This window comes from Rhyacophila brunnea, unplaced genomic scaffold, assembly GCF_057557595.1.
Source record: "Rhyacophila brunnea isolate RB1 unplaced genomic scaffold, BYU_Rbru_1.0 scaffold_8, whole genome shotgun sequence".
Lineage (NCBI taxonomy): Eukaryota > Metazoa > Arthropoda > Insecta > Trichoptera > Rhyacophilidae > Rhyacophila > Rhyacophila brunnea.
Window position 1 is genome coordinate 38,041,359 of NW_028233350.1, and position 13,026 is coordinate 38,054,384.

The window sequence follows — 13,026 nt, forward strand, 5'->3', positions numbered from 1 at the left end:
CCAACTTTTTTTTTTTTACTGTTTTATTTCACTTTTATTCTATATTTTCAAGTCTATTTTCAATTAAAATTCACAAACATAATGAACGGTGGTTTTATAACATTTTTTTTGTTAATTCTACAATAATTGAGTTATGTATTTACGTTGACTGTTATTTTTGGCTATAATACCCCGTTTACACATGCATGGATTTACTGCTGATAGTACGTATTATCGCGGCCATAACAATCAAATTCACATGTAAACATGTATTATCCTGCAAGTTGCAAGATTGCATGCATGAATCAAAAAAGTTCGGAAGCTTCTGAATTTTCATGCGACAGTTGGGATTTGTTCGATATCTGCCCCTGCACAGTAAAACGGTAGTGGCGAACCTGCGGGAAAAAAAAGAACTACACTATGCAGAGACTCATTTTGAGGTTAACTGATTTTTACGACTGTCAAATAGTACCATAAAATGACAATATCGCGTCTCGCTCACTCTTGAAGAATGAGATTGGCGAGACAGTCAGCACTTTTACGTGTAAACAGTTATTATCACGATAGTTTAAAATACACACTATTGCTGCTAGTAAATCCATGCACGTGTACAGGCGCTATTAGAATGATTATTCTAAAAATCCATGTAAAAACATCCTAAATATAACTTGATTGGCACCAAAAACAGTGAATTATAAACACGTTATTATCTCAAAATAAAACTGACTTATGTTGATTTATGGGTTGGAGTGTTGGACTTGTGGGGTTACCGGCTCAAGTATTCCGTCACGGGCCTGGGCACAGGCAACACATACATTTACAAGTCATATAAATTTGTCCTATGTTGTAACTCATACAATAATTGATAAATTAACAGCTTATATAACCAATCCAAATAAAAAGATAATAAGTATGTACAGTAAAAATGAAACAATAATGCGGTCAGTCGATAGTGTACGTGTGTATGGGGAGCCGTGATAAATTCCTGGCAGCCGATGACCGCGTATTCGGACGTATACGTACATATACAATCGACGAACCGCATTATTGTTTCGTTTTTACTATACATGTGTTTCACAATCGTGAACTTACAACCAATCCTACAACGGTAACCACAAAGCCGAAAAGCATATGCTTGATGTTCAAGAGAAAGGTGCTGCAGAGGATATATAAACTAATACTAGAAGGAAAGAATGGTGTAGATAATATTATAACCTGAAGCTCTACATACTCCTCCAAGGAGAATGTCTACTTGGGACCTGAAGTACACAGGCACAGGGGAGGAAGTTCTTGGAACTACAATAAGTTGGTTGTAATTGTTACAATAAGTGCTAATATTTCGATACAAAAAATGAAAAACTACCATCGATAGCGGCCTATAGCAGTATTGTGTATAGAATAGATGCACTGAAAGCTGTAATCCTAATTAGCAAAACAGTAATTTATTGTAATATTATATTACAAGGTTTTCTGTTTCAGCCATGATGTCAAAATTGGATGATTCCGTTGGTCGTATTGTGGAAGCTCTCGGTTCCCATAACATGCTGTCAAACAGTATTATCATATTTTCAACCGACAACGGCGGCCCGGCTCAGGGCTTTAATCTGAATGCAGCATCAAATTGGCCATTACGAGGGGTATGAATTTTTTGACAAATTTTAATTTATTTATGTATTTAGTCATGTTTATTGTACCAAATTAATACATAACAAAGTAAGCTACATTAGCACATATTTACTTCATTTAGATTAGGGCCAAGACATACGGCACTGCAAATCGACGCAGACAAATTGCAGGTCTTGATTTAGCATCAATTTGCTGTTAATTGCATTGTCATGTATTTTAGAGCACGATGCAGAACCATCCTTAGACGCGTTAGTCCCTAAGATACTCGTCTAACTTTAAGAGGCCAATTTCAGTGAGAAAATTATATATTATTCTTATTAGAACGCTTAAGTGGAAGAGAAAAAGAACATGTGATGTGTTTTTCTTGTTAGAATGGCTGCTTAACGTCAACAACTCTGCATTACGCTCTTTAGCCCTTATTGTAGCGCTTGAAATGGAAAAATTTACCAACCGGAAGGTTTGATAATTTTCAGAAAATATTAACATAGTTATCTAAATTTATGTAAGTATATTTTATAAAAAAAGTGTTGGATTTTTTGTTGCATGGCCTATTCGTCTCAGATGGTCAAATTAGTTTTTCCTCGAGACGAAGCGATAATTTTGGAGATTTCATGAACCGGAACGGGGCTTCGATTCACTCCGGTCCATTTCGAGCCCTGCATTATTGTAATGTGAACATATCTAGTACTAACAATTAACATGTAGGTAAATAAAGATTTTCATTACAACTTGTTAAATAAAACATTAGTGTTCTTGACTTGAATTTTTGAACCTGTAATACGGTTTACAGAATCCTAAGGTTTCATGAACCTATTTGGAAATCACTGATCTAGAGACTTGAAATAAAAGAACGGCTGTCGACAATACATTTTGTAATTTAAAATTAATTCTCGCTCTGCCTTGAGAGAAGCAGTTAACCATGAGTGGTGGAGAGTTCCGATCACTCAGAAGATCACTGCATGTAAGAATGTTCACTATCGTCTGCGATTAGGAAATGACTGTGATGAAAGATTAATGTGATTATTACTTAAATATAGTTTACGTTGACTATCTTGGTTATTAAAGGTGAAAAACACATTATGGGAAGGAGGAGTGAGGGGCGCCGGACTAATTTGGAGTCCACTGTTGGAGAAACCGAAAAGAGTGGCATCACAAACAATGCATATTACCGACTGGCTTCCCACACTCTACACAGCTGCAGGAGGGGATTCCAGGTTATAAAAATTAATTTTTGTACCTTTGTTTTGGATTATATTATGTACTTTCAAATTGTCACTATGTACGTGAAGATCCCTTTGATTATACACAATTTTTAAATTTGCTATTTTAAATACTTCATCTCGTCTTGGGCAATCATTCCTGCAGACCTGTTCTTTACTGTTAACACGGTAACACTTTTTCATTGTTTTTAATGGTCCAAATTAACACGAAAGCAATTCCATACACAACACGGTTATCTATTATAATTGGTAATTCGTAACATGGCGAAAATTTAAGTTGGTACACCTGTCGTGTGAAATACGTCTCTTATTTACGAAGCTCGGTTAAATCCGGGTATGCTCGTGCAGTCGTATCTATAGTTGTTCTACACGAACCCTGAAATCTTGTATTGAAACATCAAACGAGAGTTGAACATATCTATATTTCCAGTCATAAAACATTGCTGACGCTTCACATACAAACTTAGTATCTAGTACACTTTATTAAGACCGGGATTGGTAGGGCTATTAATTTCGTACTGTCAAAGAGTTAATTATGTGCATTCGGCAGTCCTCCACTTTTGTACGTTCTACTTTTGTACAATTTGCTATTTCGTATATCGTCGCTGTAGATGTCAAGGGAGCCAGTTCACAAAATCATATTGCTGAGAAACAGGCACTCAAAAATTTTGTGTGACAAAGAAAAGTAACATTTTATATTGAACGTTTTTGTTTTTAAAGATATAACGGTGAAACTTTCAACATAGAATATACTTTGCGGTGTTATCTTTTTATTATTTTGTACAAGTAACTAACAAAAATAGTACCTCAGAAGTTGTGTGTTATATCTCTTGACCACTGAATATTGAAATGTACAAAAAATGTAGTCAAAAGAGTTTTGTGGCTTAAATCCATTGACCACTGCATCTTTGATGATTTTAAAATGCTTTTGTGTACTTTACTTATTTTCGCCAAATTTGTGGCTGGCTCCCTTGACATCTACGGTGATGATATTTTTTAAAATTAAGATTTTTGTTGATATACAAAAAATTTACTCTACCGCTCCCTGAAATATTTCGCTCTCATAAATTTATAAAAAAACTATCAAGAAACGGAGAAACTGTATTGTTGATAGCGATAAAAAGAAATTAAGGACTGTCTTCATACGACCGAGACAAGGATGGAAATAATTAGGTGTTTTGAAGCAGCAAATCTTTGTTTCAATCGGCCGTTGATACATCTTAAGCCGGTTACATGTAAATTGTACGTATTACATTTCACCGTAGCACAGTTCGCCGTGAGCGTTCTTATCGGAAAGAGATGAAAAAAATGGTGTTGTCATGGAGCATTTTCATAGGTGATTTTGGCAAAATTCATGAATTCAAGAATGAAAACCTAACCTAGTCTAACTTAACTTAACTTAGCCTAACAGCTAATCCACTATATCGGCTATTTTCAAAATTGTTTCCTTTCTGTAAACCGACAAGAACTGAACAGACAAGAACAGACATGAATTTTATCTCAGTAATTACCCAAAGAGGTTGGACAGTTTCTAATATACTACCATATATCTCTGGCGATATAACTATAGCGAACTGCATACATATAAGTTTCCGGACACAACTTAAGCCGGTTTACGATTTCAAAGATTATTTCCAAAAGACACGGCGTAGTGATGGATGAAATAAAGAGATTTTGTCATCATGAATTGATGATAAACATCAAAAAGATGTTCCTTTGAGTTTTTCAATTATTCAAGCTAAGCGTCTTTGGATTGATTGGAAAATAAGATTGGAAGACTCGATTAAAAGAAGATTCTAACATTGAATTTTAAGCAAGTAAAGGCCGGTTTGACAAATTTAAATTGAGGTATTCTTTACATACATAATATTTAATTCACTGTAGAAGCTGCCATTGCAGATAAAGATGCTACAAATGAATTTATTTCCTTATTGTCCAAAATATTTAAAAATACATTTTTTTTACATTGCTCTACTTTCGTACATTCAACATTCGTCCATATTTTCTAGAAGCAATTATGTACGAAAGTTGAGGACCGCCTGATGTGTAACATATCATTAATATATAAATCTTTTGCTTTTCTGCACTGTTAACAGAGAAATATTGGAAGGATTGGATGCCATAGATGTTTGGGAAGCTCTTTCGGAAGACAAGCAATCTAATAGGACAGATATTTTACACAACATTGATGACCTCTATGGTAGTGCGTCTCTCACCGTTGGCGATTATAAAGTTCATAAAGGTGAGCTAAAAAAGTTTCAAATACTATAATCCATATAGAGAAGTATTTTTTTTTTAAATGATTTTTAAAGTAAAACTGATGATAAGCTTTTTGGTTTATCAATGGATGGTTTAAAATCTTCTTTTGTGCCATATTCGTTACCGTTGGTGATGATTTTGACCATTTTCTCAATGTCTATCACTACTCTAAATTGGGATGGAGTGCTGAGCTCAAACCAGTCTCGGAGTTTATACCAGGGCCTCTCTTACCAGTAGTCAACCAATGGGTGTTATTTATGTCGTGTTAAAATACATACACACATGAAATGCTTGATTAACATGTTCCAGGGACCAATTACAAAGGACAGTGGGATAGTTGGTACGGCCCTTCCGGTGTTGAAGGTGTCTATAATGTTAATAAGGTTATAGAGTGCAAGTCTGGAAAGGCCTTACGGAAGATGACCGACGGACTGAATCCAGATAATATTAATAAGATGAGGTAAATATTCCAATATTATTACACTCAATCTATCATTCGACTGGCTTGAAACATGTTAGTCAGAGGCTGCCTGTGAAACAGTCATACACCAGGTTATATGCGCATGTGTCATGACAAAAACTACGTTTTTATCAAGGCAACGTCTTTCGTGAATGCTCTAAAGATAAAAGCGAGTCATTGGATACTTTGTGAACGCTGTGTAAGCAGTAGCGAGTCAGATGGTACTCCGTGAACACTCTGAAGACAGAAGTGAATGCGTTCGATGATAATTTTTGTTATTCGCGACTCGATTGACGTAATCAGCGAAAACGAAGATATGTAATTGACGCGAAGACTTATGGGCAAGTGACTCTGGCTCGTGACTCATGACCATGACCCCACATCTTGAAGCGGGCCCCAGGCCAAGATCTTTGGTGGGCCCACCTACCTATCGCTAAGGATAAAGGCAGTGTTATGGTCTACAGTAGTGTTTCCCAAAATCTACGATTCCGTATTTTTTTTGAATTTCCGAAATTATCATTTTAGTATATCAATTATCATATCACATCAAATTGCAATGCGTAAGTTTGTGAAGTGTGTTTATCTAACTTAGCTGGTTGACCCGCCATGCTGGGCCCCTACTATGCCCGTGCCCCCCAGGGTAGAGCCCTGTCAGCCCCCCTCTTGTGGGGGCCATGCCCATGACTAGTGGGTAGGTATATATTTGAGGTGTATACATATTTCATATTTTTTTTGTCTGCAGGTCTGCAGCCATGGTGAATTGTCGTGCTGACGAGATGAAACCTTTAAACTGCTCTCCGATGCATAGTCTGTGCCTTTTTAATATTAAGGAAGATCCGTGCGAATTGAGGAATTTGGCTAACTTACCAGAGTGAGTCCATTTTTCACTTCAGTTATAAGTGGCTTTAAGTTTGTAACAAGTGCCGTAAAGACCAGAACACTGTGTCTCCAGTGACTAATCACGGACGTGTTGCAAACCGATTTGAAACTAGTTACACCGTGAACAAACCCCATTGAAATATATTAGCGGAGACGTGCATGCTACTGGTTGGTAATTTAGATTTTGGTCACGTCACTTTTGAATAACTCCGTGGGCGGAAAGCGTAAGGGCCAAAGCACACTAGAAGCAGTGCGTGTGGTCTAAGAGCCTCTTGTGCTACCTACGCCACATGCAGTGTGCTTTGACCCTTAGACTAGATTATTTTAGGAGAGATTCTTTTGCATTTTTACATACCTACATAGATATTAGTTTTGAAAAGCCAGCACCCCGTGAGGCGCTTCTGTTTTAAAATACTGTAACAAAAATAATCTTGTAATATTTGTGACTTCCTAATGATGTCTTAATTATCATATAGCCATCAAGACAAGCTGAAGGAGTTGATGGAGACACTGATGAAGTACAACGCGACAGCCGTCCCGCCAACAAATCTGCCAGACGACCCGAGGGCCGATCCCAAGTTCTGGGAGTACACGTGGACTAACTTCGGAGACTATTCTGTTCTCAACTACGCTTCCAGATAGCAATTACTGCATAGTCATTTAGATTTATTGTATTTTATACCATTTTTGATAGTTACCCAGCTATTGTCTTAACATTTCTTAACGGAGGTCTTCCAATTTTGAACTTCCAACATTCAATATAAATATTATAATAGGGATGTCAAAAAAGTATTGGTGATTTTTGACTGATGCAATACCACTGTTACTTTCGACAATATGGTATCTAAAAATCTATCATTGAAGAGAACCGCAAGAAAATATCTTTCTTCCACTGATATTCTCCATTCATGTGATCCCTAACTTATTTGCAGGCGCGCACAGATGAAAACAGTATCTATAATATCTATAATAATTCTTTTACTATTGATTTTTAAGATGGTAAAAAAAAACTAGCAGTTGCCGTTGACTTCTGTATACAAATAGCTTCTTGTTGTTTCAACTACGGACCCCGTACTTTTCCAGGTATACCTAGCCTGAATCTATAACTAAACGTGCTTGCTTATCAGTTATTGCGACCTTTAGCATCCACAAGTGGTTATCTAATGCGACCGGCCTAACGATCATGATTATTATAATCGTTAGTGTCCATTTGTGTTGTCATTTAGCATCAAAATATTGAATCAAACATTGGACGCCCAGATAGTTGCACTAATTCATGAGTCCCATGGGTCTTCCAATACTTCCACAGACAAGTAGGGTCAACCCGCAAGTCTGTTCAACAGTTAAAAGTTAAATCGTCCGGGTCACGGATCAGTGTTGTCAACTATCGGTGACAAAAACATGCCAAATGGGATACGAAAACAAGCTGTTTGGCAGGAAAAAACACTATATTTTGAGAAAACAAAATTTCAATAAGTACCTACCTGTTTTGGCTGATCGAAAGTAAAAATTGAAATGTGTAATGTGAAATTGAAAAATGTAAAAATCACACCACATTTTCCCAGAAACTCATTTCTAAATTGACAAAAAATAATTAATATGTCTAACAACCTATGATAATTAATAATTAGGTAATAATACGAGAGAGTGGAATCCCCGATAATCGTCAATCCAATGCCACATGCCTAAGCACATATTAAATTATAATATCTGATACCAATATATTACTATAATGCCAAGAATGCTCCTATTGTTTCATTGTATAGTTTTATTACTCAAGTACCGACCTACCTTCATTAAATATCTGAATAAAGAAACTAAAAATCTAGCTTATTTATTTACAAATAAAGCTGTTGAAGCCATTAAAAAATGCTAATAAAAATGCTATAAGCTAGATGCCTATTGAAAAATGTTAAATCTGGCAAGAAAAACCCTAAGTTGGCAACGCTGGTCACGATCCTCAGTCATGATATCCTGACAGGAAAAAAAGTAGTATTCACCTAAATAATTAGTTTCTTCTTTTCTGAGAGCCGGGTTCGGTCTCGAAATCCTCACCCTCGTGTGCGCGCCTGCTTGTTTGTAAGTACATATAGAAAGAAGTTTATGTATTTAATATTTTACTAATAATCATGTCACTTTTAATAGAAATGTGCCGAATAATGGATTCCTATCTTATAATAACATTTTCATAACATTATTAACTCTTACTATCTATCGAATATTCTTGTTATAGTATAATTATTAATTAAATGTACTTCAATGAATGCATTTATAAAGTTAACACCGTAACTACCTACCAAGATCACGTGTCCATCTATCACAACAGTACAAAATTATTTTACTATCTCTATCGACGTTATATTGTAAAAATTTCTACTACCATATTTTTGAAAAATATTTTATTACCTAACTACTCGAATACCTTTTTGAATAAACGAAATCTATCTGTGAAAAGAAAAGGGAAATAGTCTTAAAAATTAATTAAACATGCAAAGAATTTTGACTATGAATAGAAAGAGCTTTGTATGATATTTCTGTTACGACATTTGAAATTATTGCTTCAAATATACATTATAATGCACATCACGTACTGTAATGCTGTCACGGCAACAAATTTAGTCTATGGCTTCGTCATTCCGCAGAATATTTTGAATGATCACCATCTCTATAAATTCAATGATGGAAAGTGCCAACTCTAATGTATTAATATGTTGAATTATTGGTCATTGTTCATGCTAATTTCAATTAATTTTAACAGTTTCTACATGTGAATACGTTAAAATTACTTGCGATATTGCATCCATAGATAATATTTTAACAGAACCCAACCTGCAGACCGTAGATAATAGACAACATTCTTATAGAAAATACATAGTGCCAACCGCTAAAAACAAAAAAAATGCGATTTTGACATGTAGAAAATGATAAAAAAAATTTCATTGAGTCATGCGGGTGTCGATACAGTGCGGTACGGGTGAGGTGACCTCATTGTTGTTCTGGTGATTTTGGCAGATTTTGCCAACTGACAATGTTTGTTTAAAGGTTCAAAATGTGCTACGGGATGGGAGCATCAGTCTGATAACATTTTAAACACCAAGAAAAACAACGTTACATACATTTTCCCATAGCGGTAGCCTACTGTGACATCACGTGATAGTACGCGACACGCATCATAATATTTTTGAAGTCATTTTTTATGTTCATTATTACTTGAGTGCTATAAACGTAATTATATAAATTTTACAGGATTTTTCAACGCAATAATACTGCAGAAGTGTAATATTATTGACTGTTTAGCTACTCATCGTGATGGATTGTCTTTTCATGCGTCCTGCAAATTGGCAAAGAAATGTCATTGGACTAGTGTGAAGTTCTCTGCAAATCAACTTGCAATGCAAAGTCTTTTGTAGGTAACTTAATCAGTGAACCAGAGGTGTCAAACTTTCATACATTTACGCTCCATCTCTATAGAAGAAGTTTTTTTTCTAAATCTTTGCAAATACACCAAATTAATCATAATCTTTATATTGATGGTCCCAACATAAATTCCACGGTCACATGTAAATTATATGTATTACATTTCACTATAGCACAGTTCACCATGAGCTTTCTTATCGGAAAGAGATCACCGTATACTATACGGTCATCTCTGTTTTGGCAAAATTCATGAATTCAAGAATGAAAACCTAACCTAACAAATAGTCCAGTATATCGGCTATTTTCAAAATTTGTTTACTAAGATTTCCTGTAAACCAACGAGAACCGTGTTTTATTTAGACATGAATTTTATCTCAATACGACCCAAAGAGGTTGGACGGTCTTTAATATACGACCATATATTTCCTAAATACTCTAATTTTATTAAATGAACTGCGTAAATGCAGATGTGTTACTATGTCTGTCTTTACATTGGGCACTAGACAGTCGCATAAACAAATAAATGTCAGTTGTACTCCGTGTAGGTGGCCGTTAGCGAATATTAGAGACGCAAGTATATTATTTTGGAAAATAATATACCTCTAACTAAACAGTTCGAATTATGATGATGTCAATAGTGATAATTACAGTAGGTACTCTCTCAGTAATCCGCCACGCCAAAAACCAGACAAGTGTCCAATTAGTGAAAGCGGCAGATTATAGTGCATACATACAAAATATGGTAGAAATTATAATATAAATTATAAATTATATTTCGTAAAAATAGTTTTTTTTTTGAGAAATTTTTACTAGCAAATTACGGTTATATTTGGGCACTTTCCACCCTGATACATAACTTTCTTCTCAATGAACATACGTTTTACGAAGGAGAAGTTTCCAAAATAATCTGCATTGTACCTATACTTGTACGCGGCGGACTACTGAATTTGACAATCGAATTCCGGCGAATTATGGAGCTTTATTTTCTGCTTTCAACTAGTAAAAATAACGGCGGATTATAGTAGTTGTCAGATAATCGAGCGGCGGATTACTGAGAGTGTACTGTATAGTTAGTAATAATTAATATGACTTTGTCCCATGTAAAGTGAGACATGTGGTAGTTGTCTCATCAATGAATGTTTGAAAGTCGACGTAAAGTCTGCCAAAAGTATATAATGTAGAAACAATGTAATGATTCATAAATATACTATGAATAGTATTTATAATACTCACTGAATTTCAGGTGCCTAGTAATAAAAACAGAAGTTCTAAGATTTTTTACTTCAAATAGTTCTGTAAAATTGCATTTTTATAGATGTCCGAGTTTACGTCGGGACTGTCGATATTATGCGTAAATGAAAAAAATGACAAATCAAATTGACGCCACTAGTTAATGTGACACATAAATTCCCATACAAAGTTGTCCAAACTCAATTTTATTTCGACTCTCCTGCGCATCTATTCCATACACAAGACTGCTATCGGTGGTTATCGAGGGTAGGAAAGTATACAAGTATTAGCACTTATTGTAACAATTACAATAAGTTAGTTGTAATAATTGTTACAATAAGTGCTATGTCTTAACAGCACCTCTCTTGGCTGTGATAAATTTTAGAGTGAGATAGACAGTTTTGACAATTCAGACGGCTAACTAATTGTAATTGTTACAATAAGTGGTTAATATTTCGATACTTTCAGCCTAGTTAGCTGCCGTAAAGGCATATTTTGTATAGAGGTATTAAAAACTACCCCCCTCGATAGCCGCCGATAGCAGTCTTGTGTATGGAATAGATGTGCTGAATGTATTAATTTTAGATTTATTTCCCTTTTCCTTTCATACAAAGAAATATACCAATTTATTGGTGTTGAAATGTTTCTCAGGCAGGGCTCAATATTATTATGAATATATCTACATAACTGGACATCCCCATAAATGATGTCACACGATTTCAAGTATTCCTTACCCTTCCCATTTGCCACATTTCCTCGTCAAAATATCTTTTACCAAATAATGTTAGATTTTTAAACCTTACCGCCATTCGTTAAAAAATAAATTATTGATAGTGATCTCCTAAACGACCTAAATCATTGGTCACAAATCATCACATAATATAATATGTGATTTGACAAGCTGGCATGGTCAATACTGCCGTACTAAGCACAGAGGCCGTTTCTGCATTTTAGGCAAGTGGGAGATCTGAGCTTTCATATTATTTTACTTTTTATTTATTTTATTTGCCTATAATAGTTAATCTTGGTTTAAGATTTGTTTACATACCTTGAAAATTTGATTGATTTTATTATTATCATTATTATTATGTATTGATATTAGCCATATATATGTCAGATACGGCTAATATGCCTTAGTAAATGAGAGTTACAACCAAATCGCTTAGTATTTATCGAGTTTATTTCTCAAACTCTGTAGATACGGCTATTAAAACCCTTGATTTCTCCGTAACTATAGCAGTTACGGCTTGGATTTATTCACCGGTCTTATACAAAAACTCTGCAGAATCCAAATATCTAAAAACATGAAAATACCTAAATACGTCAGTTACGGCCTCTGTGCTTAGTACGGCAGAATACCTGAATTAGAAAAGCGACATTTGTGCTTAGATCCTTTCAACTTTATTGCAAGCAGCAACAGATGGTTTTTTAAACAAAGAATGTTACGTCGACGCTGTGTGCATCATTACATTAAGTTACATGGCGTAAGTTGTCATTTTCATTAATCCCATTTTTTGTTAAGAATGAGATTTTTTTGAATACGCAAGTATTATCAGATATCTACCTACTGCGTAAGATTCTTGCACCTATACCACGTCTAATCATGTCAGCCCTCGTAGTCCAGTACATAAGACACTGGCCTTTCATCCAGGGGCTCCGGTTTCGATTCTCGGTGATGTGACAATATACAGTCGAACTTGGTTTATTACGACGAAGATGGGACCGACTGGATTTGCTCGTTATAACCATTACTCGTTATATTGTTATATAACATTTTCCGCGCCACGTTCTATTTAAGCATAGAACATAAAAAATCTGAAAATCTAAAAATCCCCGAAACAAGCATGGCATTCATAAACTACAAATGAAGTTATTTATTGTAATAAAGTGCTGAGCCGCCGGCGCTGGTAGGTACCTACTGACTTCACAAAGCTTGGATTTTTTACATGCAATTTC

At 35.1% G+C, this 13,026-nt stretch overlaps 1 protein-coding gene across 2 annotated transcripts in view; it reads left to right on the forward strand.

The window, feature by feature from the left end:
* LOC147064195 (arylsulfatase J) overlaps positions 1 to 9,308 on the forward strand; it is a 29,175-nt gene extending 19,867 nt beyond the window's left edge. For both annotated transcript variants that reach the window (XM_085959256.1, XM_085959257.1), the window contains exons 7-12: positions 1,459 to 1,616; positions 2,671 to 2,819; positions 4,922 to 5,067; positions 5,394 to 5,544; positions 6,287 to 6,415; positions 6,900 to 9,308. In XM_085959256.1, the coding sequence (XP_085815382.1) occupies positions 1,459 to 1,616; positions 2,671 to 2,819; positions 4,922 to 5,067; positions 5,394 to 5,544; positions 6,287 to 6,415; positions 6,900 to 7,065 (899 nt within the window). In that variant the 3' untranslated portion in view covers positions 7,066 to 9,308. The remainder of the gene's footprint in view (positions 1 to 1,458; positions 1,617 to 2,670; positions 2,820 to 4,921; positions 5,068 to 5,393; positions 5,545 to 6,286; positions 6,416 to 6,899) is intronic.
* The last annotated feature ends 3,718 nt before the right edge of the window (positions 9,309 to 13,026 follow it).